The 7932-nt window shown below is 49.9% G+C and overlaps 1 protein-coding gene across 2 annotated transcripts in view; it reads left to right on the top strand.

The window, feature by feature from the left end:
• Positions 1 to 537: 537 nt before the first annotated feature.
• htr2aa (5-hydroxytryptamine (serotonin) receptor 2A, genome duplicate a) overlaps positions 538 to 7932 on the top strand; it is a 17679-nt gene continuing 10284 nt past the window's right edge. For both annotated transcript variants that reach the window (XM_037109940.1, XM_037109941.1), the window contains exon 1: positions 538 to 1304. In XM_037109940.1, the coding sequence (XP_036965835.1) occupies positions 875 to 1304 (430 nt within the window). In that variant the 5' untranslated portion in view covers positions 538 to 874. The remainder of the gene's footprint in view (positions 1305 to 7932) is intronic.

Below are 7932 nucleotides of genomic sequence, written 5' to 3' on the forward strand. Positions count from 1 at the left end.
CGCTGAGGACTGAGGAGGACTGACTGTTTCTGCAGGAGAGGAGTGTTTTCACCCGGAGTCAGGACGCTTCTCATCGAGTGTGTGAAGAGGAAGTTGTGTGTGTGTGGGAAAGACACACACACACACACACGTCACATCTCATCATGTTTATCATCCATCTCTGTCAGGTGCACTCACACAGGTGGAGCGACGAGTCGACACGAGACGACAAGGACACCCGAGGGTTTACACACACACACACACACACACACACAGGCGCGTCTGTGCAGGCATGTAGGAGGTGAACACACCTCCACACAGGACTCCTCTTAAATCAGTGTGTCGAACTTAAAGTAGTTCATCCATGTAAGCGAGAGCCTGAAGCTCAGAGCGCTCAGAGCCGATGAGTCTGGACTTCACACAGATCTGATGTTTGAATCATGAGCTCAGACTTCAGGGACCACAGACCTGCAGCTGCTGCTCCACCTTCACCTCACATGGACTCAGGAATGAGAGGACGAGACAGGACTGAAGACAGGAGCTGAAATCACTCCAACACTTGGTCTGGACGATTTCAAGCCCAGTGGGGTCTCTACTTCTTCTTCTTCTTCTTCTTCCTCTTCATCTTCTTCTTCTTCCTCTTCCTCTTCTTCTTCGCAGCGCTGTGTGATGAGTTTTTTACCCGTTCAGCGCTGAACAGCTGGATTCTGCTGCATTGGGACAATCAAACAACTGACGGTGTGCGTTAAACAACATTTCATGCCGTCAGTGATAAATGTTGTTATTTCCACGCTGTTCACCTGGGAGATGACATGAAGGCAGGTAAATGATGACTTCCTGCCTCCGTCCTCGACTCTGACCCAGTTTCCAGGCGGCGGTCCTGAGGGGGCTCACCATGAACCTGCGCGGAGGAAACGTGTCTCAGTGGATCTCTAACACCGTCAGAGCCGTCACCGCTCAGGAGTCCAACACCTGGTCTGCACGTGGGTTCGAGGAGAGCGCCCAGCGGATCAACAACGTGACAAACTGTTACGGGAGTGACGCTCAGTTTGGGAACTGGTCTCATAAGAACATTGGAGGCGAGGAGGGCGGCAGGATTTATGGGTGTCCGCCTCTGGAAACAGTGGTGGAGAAGAACTGGGCGGCGCTGCTGATTCTAGTCGTCATTGCCGTCACAGTGATGGGGAACATCCTGGTGATCCTGGCGGTGTCACTGGAGAAGAAGCTGCAGAACGCAACAAACTACTTCCTGATGTCTCTGGCAGTCGCCGACATGCTCCTCGGCATCCTGGTCATGCCGGTCTCCATGGTGACCATCCTGTACGGTAAGTGTGAGTGACGTCGGCCGTCATGAAGTTGGCATGTGGTGTGTATCTGAATCAAGTCTCACACACACACACACACACACACACACACACACACACACACACACACAGTATGTCTCTCATATCAGCTGTTCTTAAAGGCTTCATGTTGGTCTACGTGACGTGTGTTTGACGAGGGGACGGTTGAAGCCCGGAGCTCGAGACGTGAACATCAGACGTGTCGCAGACTGCTGATGTCGGGGTGTGATGGGTGTGATCAGGTGGAGGTGGACTGTGTCCTGAGGGTTCTGGATGTGTGGAGCTGTTCGGTGTTGTTGGGTTAGAGTCCACAGATGAATGAGAGGAGACACTGTGGCTGAAACATCTACACAGAACTGGATTCGGCACCAAACAGCCCGTTTTGTCAGGTGCCAGGTGTTCCTGGTCGCCTGGACAAACACGACTAAAATGTCCCCGCGCCTCGTTAACATATCCCGCGGCTCGTACAGTGGGCCCAGGTGTGTCTGCTCGTTATCTTTCCTGCTTCGTCTCTATGGATCCCTGGTGTGTAGTGGAGCCCACAGAACCCACTGCTCCCATTATTAGTGAGGAAGATAATGAAACTAGCAGACTTTCAACCATACTTCAGACAAGAGGGACGGTAACCAATCAGAGCATGGTTCTGGATGTGGCTCTGATTGAAACATTAAATAACAGGAGATCCGGTTCTATCTGAACCAGATGGGAGAGATTATTCCAGACGAGCACAGAGGAAATGTTTCATCCTCAAGCTCTGTTAGACTTTAGAACAGCAGGCTGACATTAAAACTGTAAACTGTTCATGGATCAGTTCATGTGTGACACGGTTCAAGTTCTGAGCTGAACCGAGACAACTTACAGCTCTCTGTTTGGTCTCTGTCGTCACCTCCATCACAGACGTTGATCAGTTCACATGATCAGTCTGCTCATTAGACTGCTCAACACATCTCATCACATGCCAGACGGATCCAGCTGCTGAGGCTCTCGCCCGGCTTGTCTGCAGGTTTTCTCTTTATATTTATGAACAGTACATCGGACCGGACCGGACCGGGAGTAAGACTTAAAGAGCAGCTCTGCTGCAGCTCAGTGCTGTGAGAGCTGACAGCACACTGAGCTTTAACTCACCACAGCAGCTCAATTATGGAGAATGACATGAGACCGTCCTGTCGTCTTAAAGTCAGCAGCTTCACCTGAAAGTCTCCGTCAGGTGTGTCAGAAGTGAAGAAGAACTGAGTCAGTAAACGGGTCAGAATCAGTCAGGGTGTTTACATGCACAGCTTAGTCAGATTACAGCCATAGTTCCACTCTGCTGCTCAGTCAGACAACTGCAATTATCCAGGTATACATGCTGGGGAGAAAATCAGATTATTGGTCCGGAGCATGTCAGACCCGGTACACTAGGTGGCGCTGTGCCCATTTCAACTAGTGGTACCAGAAACACCTCCGGCCGACCTCTTTACGTCACCAGCTGCCTCGGCATTCAAGAAAGATGACGTACGAAGAGCGAGACGAAGCTACATCTTTGTACACTTCGTATATGGTGTACATGATAATAACACAAACTAGATGCACAATGGTGCTCTTTCTTGCGGTGATTTCGGAGGAAAGACGCCGCCGTCCTTCTACTTCCGGCTCACGGCCCCGGGAAAAAATTTTGTGCCTGCGCAGAACGCAAAATCCGGTCCGATCCGCTGGAACGTATACCTGCAGGAGTCATGAGACTATCAATCAAATAATCTAGGTGCTTTAATTCGACTATGAGAAAACTGATCTGGTCCGATTTTAGTCAGACTGGGGTGTATACATGCATCTTAAAGATCCGATCATAGTCGGACTGACCCAGTAATTTGGTTTTCTTGAGTATCACATGATAACAAGGTGACAAAGTAGCGAACAGAACCTGAGCTGATGTCTCCTGATGATTCTGTCTGTCTGTCGTAGCTGCTCCGCTCACGTCCTCAGAAAAGGTAAATAAGCGTTTATTCCTGATGTTGTCATTAATCCGATCTGGGACCATGTCAGACTGCGCAGTGTGTTTCCAGCACTTTCACTTTAGTTTTGATATAAAAAAGGTGAGAACTTTTATTAGTAAGTGTAATTAAGTACTTCCTGTCGATGACTGACAGAGCTCCTGACTGTCGGTACTCCGGCTGCTTCAGCTTCACTGAACTCGACTCGACTCGTTCAGGATCTTTTCATACGCCTTCAGGAAAACTAATTACAGTAACTTGCCTTTGACTTCTGGTTTCACACCTGAAGAGCAGTGAGGCCTGCGGCTCTCCTCGTCCTCTCTCTCTGTTGCTGTGTCTCAGTTCAGGGTCTGCATCCTTCTGGCTGTCCCAGTCTGAAGCCTCCTCCACATGCTCCTCCTTTTCCCTGTCTTTGGAGGATGCACCGCTACGATCCTTTGTGGCCTCACATATCCCAAAATTCTTTGATTCTTCCTGAAAAAGAAGAAAGAAAGTGAAAATGGTGACATCGCATGGCATAACCCTAGAAATCGTGACGTAAGGGTAAAACATCTGGTGACGCAACCAGGAAATGCTCCAAAGGCTCGACCGTCACACAGGTGGAGCGAGGAGCTGAATGATTTTCTCCTCTGTCTCTGAAGGACTCGCCTGCAGCCACAGAGGCCGGGTCCTTCAGAGGACGCAGACCTGAGCTGAGCCTCAGACTGTAGACTTCCTCTTTTGCAGCTGTAATAAGGACTGCAGCCACTAGAGGTCTCAGCCTGACGAGTCGGGAACATGTCTGTGATGAGGACGCGTCTGTCTGACCTCCTGTCTCATGTAACTCACCACCTCATCACAGAGAGATCATGTGACTGAACCACCTGTGATCTCATTATATCATCTGCTGCACCATGCGCCTGACCTCGTTAATGACCTCGTTAATAATCTAATAATTCAGCCATGACATCAGCCACAAACTAATCAATGACCTCATTAACAACCAATCACAGCCTCCTCTGTCTGTGACATCAACGATAACCTCGTCAGCCTCCCTCCTCCTCCCTCCTCCTCCCTCCTCCCTCCCTTCTCCCTCCTCCTCCCCCTCCTCCCTCCCTCCTCCTCCCTCCTCCCTCCCTTCTCCCTCCTCCTCCTCCCTCCTCCTCCCTCCCTCCTCCCTCCTCCTCCCCCTCCTCCTCCCTCCTCCTCCCTCCTCCCTCCTCCTCCCTCCTCCTCCTCCTCCCTCCCTCCTCCTCCCTCCCTCCTCCCTCCTCCTCCCCCTCCTCCTCCCTCCTCCTCCCTCCTCCCTCCTCCCTCCACCTCCCTCCCTCCTCTGTGTGTACAACATGACAATATAATTGCGTCGCGTGTGTTGATGTTTGGCGTCGGTGTGGTTAATGACTTCTTTTGTCTCCTCGTTAAAGGCTGAGGACGGCGAGTAACGAGCGCTGCAGGTCGCTCTGTTGAAGCTTCTTCTGGTTCATTTACGTCGTCATTCTCATGCAAATGAAGTTTCTACTTAAAGCTGAAAGCTGCTGTGAGCAGCCACTCGTGACATTTACACAGAGGCTCAGAAAGCCAATCAGCTGTCAGAGGTTATCTGAGTGTGTGTGTGTGTGTGTGTGAGTGTGTGTGTGTTAGCAGACAGTTAAACAGAGAAAATGAGGGAGAGCAGAGGAGACACTGACACCAGCTGTAGGTTCTGAAGGTTCTGAAGGTTCTGTTCACCTTTAATAACCAGTGTATGACCGTGTTAGAGGACGACACATCTCTGAGAAGCTCTACTTCACACCAGGCTGACTAACCTGCCGACCGCTGACCTGTCACAGATTACATGTTTGGTCTCTTTAACGTCAGGAAGGGTCGGTAGACCGGAAGAGTCCTCAGAAATGCAAGTCCAAGTCCATCATCACTTCGAACCAATGATGTTACACTAAACCTGGACACCTGTTGGAGGCGGAGCCTCGTTTGTTCCTTTGAAAGCTGCTCAGTGACACTTACAAGCTGATGAAGTTCCACTTCCTGTTGATAAAAACACTCTTCAGTGTTGAACGGCTCAGAGAGTGTGAGCATGTAAGACTTCTACTGACCAAGCCAGCTAACTTCCTGTTTTGCACTGGCTAACTTCCTGTTTAGCACCATGCTAGCTTCCTGTTTAGCGCCCTGCTAACTTCCTGTTTAGTGCCTAGCTAACTTCCTGTTTAGCGCCCTGCTAGCTTCCTGTTTAGCACTGACTACTATGAAGACTGTCTGTAGAACCCAGAGCTCCTCCTGGCCTGGTAGAGCTCCTCCGGGTCTGGTAGAGCTCCTCCGGGCCTGGCAGAGCTCCTCCTGGCCTGGCAGAGCTCCTCCGGGCCTGGCAGAGCTCCTCCGGGCCTGGCAGAGCTCCTCCGGGTCTGGTAGAGCTCCTCCGGGCCTGGCAGAGCTCCTCCGGGTCTGGTAGAGCTCCTCCGGGTCTGGCAGAGCTCCTCCGGGTCTGGCAGAGCTCCTCCGGGTCTGGCAGAGCTCCTCCGGGTCTGGTAGAGCTCCTCCTGGCCTGGCAGAGCTCCTCCGGGCCTGGCAGAGCTCCTCCGGGTCTGGCAGAGCTCCTCCGGGTCTGGTAGAGCTCCTCCGGGCCTGGTAGAGCTCCTCCGGGCCTGGCAGAGCTCCTCTGGGCCTGGCAGAGCTCCTCCTGGCCTGGCAGAGCTCCTCCGGGCCTGGTAGAGCTCCTCCGGGCCTGGCAGAGCTCCTCCGGGTCTGGTAGAGCTCCTCCGGGTCTGGCAGAGCTCCTCCGGGTCTGGCAGAGCTCCTCCTGGCCTGGCAGAGCTCCTCCGGGCCTGGCAGAGCTCCTCCGGGTCTGGCAGAGCTCCTCCGGGTCTGGTAGAGCTCCTCCGGGCCTGGTAGAGCTCCTCCGGGCCTGGTAGAGGTCCACCCGCTTTCTCATTAAAATCATCCAACAATAAAGATTTCTCCCTTCAAACCTTCAGTCCAACCAGAATCTGTGATCACTTCATTAATTATGCACATAGCTGTCAGTTTCAGGCTGATCCTCTGATAAAGCCTCTTCAACACACACCAGCTCTCATGAGTTTGTCTTGTCTGGCCTCTCTGGTAGGAGGTTCAGCGATGATTCACATCTATTCTATCAACATTTCAAACGTACTGGGAAATTTAGGATTAACTTACATCCTGGTTGTGTGGACAAAGAGCCTGTTTCTGATCTATTCTACATGAAAATGCTTCTCCTGCTGCCGTGTCTTCTGTCTGTGCTGAGGTCCTCAGGGAGGAGCTGTCAGAGTTGACAGACTGATGAACACACAATGTTACACACAATGAAGATGAACAGTTATCTGGAGTAACTGTCAGTGAAACCTTCAACAGATGGTGTTTTAGAGAAATCCAGGAGAAACGCTTATTTTCCCAGAAGAGCTCGACTGCACTTTAAAATACACACATTCGTTTGAAATGAAAATGAGCTGCAGTGTGTTCGACTGTGGAGCAGGTGAGCAGACAGCAGCATCAACCTGAGCGACCACCTGTGAAGTGATGTCACTTCCTGCTCTGTATGAACAAACTCGTCCATCTCTGAGACAAACAGACTCCATGTTTCTACTCAAAGACAGAAAGAAGTTCATGTAGAACATCTGCTGAATGAACAAGAAGGTCCAAATAATGCAGAATGAGTCAGAGACAGAGTTTCACAGAGTTTATAAAGTGTCTCCAACTCAACAACTCACTAAACTGACACATTTGTTAAGGGAGTCTGGGGACTTTCTCCACGGGGACAAAGAAGTCGCCTATATTGTTCCTGTTTAGTGTCTTTGTAACATGTGACATGTTTAGATCAATAACATGTTTCTTCTTTCATAAATGGAGTGTAAATGGTGAAATCAGTGTAAACAGTGTGTTCAAACAGCTGATCAATGTTGGCAGGTAAGACTTTAGCACTTTAGACACAGAAGCAGACAGGCTGGTACAGACATGCTGCCACAAACTGACACTTTTTACAAGGAGACAAACAACTTCAGCTTCTGGTTTAATGCTGAATTTACAACAAGGACACAATGAGTCAGAATCTGTCAGAGACTAAGTTTCACTACGTTATAAAGTTTGTTTTAACTTAAAAACTCTTAAAATCACCACATTTGTTAATGGAGTCTGGTGATGTTGTGGTGACTGGTTCAGTGATGGATCAGATGACTCAGCTGCAGGTTGATTGTGTTTCTGATGACACTCGTCCTGGTCGCTGGTCTGGATCTTCATCCTTTACTGTCTTTGACTAAAATCTCATCATTTGATGGATTGAGATTAAATCCAGTAATTTGGTTTCAGCAGCAGTAATCTGTATGTTTTGATCAGGTTATTGTTAATCCTGTAAAAAGGATTACCATGTTCTGAATTATTCTTAGTCTTGATTCTTAAATCGCATCAGCTGATTAAAGGTGTGAAATAAGCAGATCATCTGTTCTCTGCATGTTTAATCTGAGCTTGTTGCTCAGTGACCTTCAGTCTAACATCACTGAACAGCCGATGTTTCTTGATATTAACGTTGTTGACTGTACAGAAGCTGCTCACTGACTCTGGACCAGCAGCAGAGAGCAGAGCTTCCTTCAGGCTGTTTCCTCGCAGTCTTTTGTGGTCCAGCCTCTCAGTAATCAATGTCTGTGGAGGTAATTCTCCCT

Source organism: Acanthopagrus latus, chromosome 9, assembly GCF_904848185.1.
Source record: "Acanthopagrus latus isolate v.2019 chromosome 9, fAcaLat1.1, whole genome shotgun sequence".
Classification (NCBI taxonomy): Eukaryota; Metazoa; Chordata; class Actinopteri; order Spariformes; family Sparidae; genus Acanthopagrus; species Acanthopagrus latus.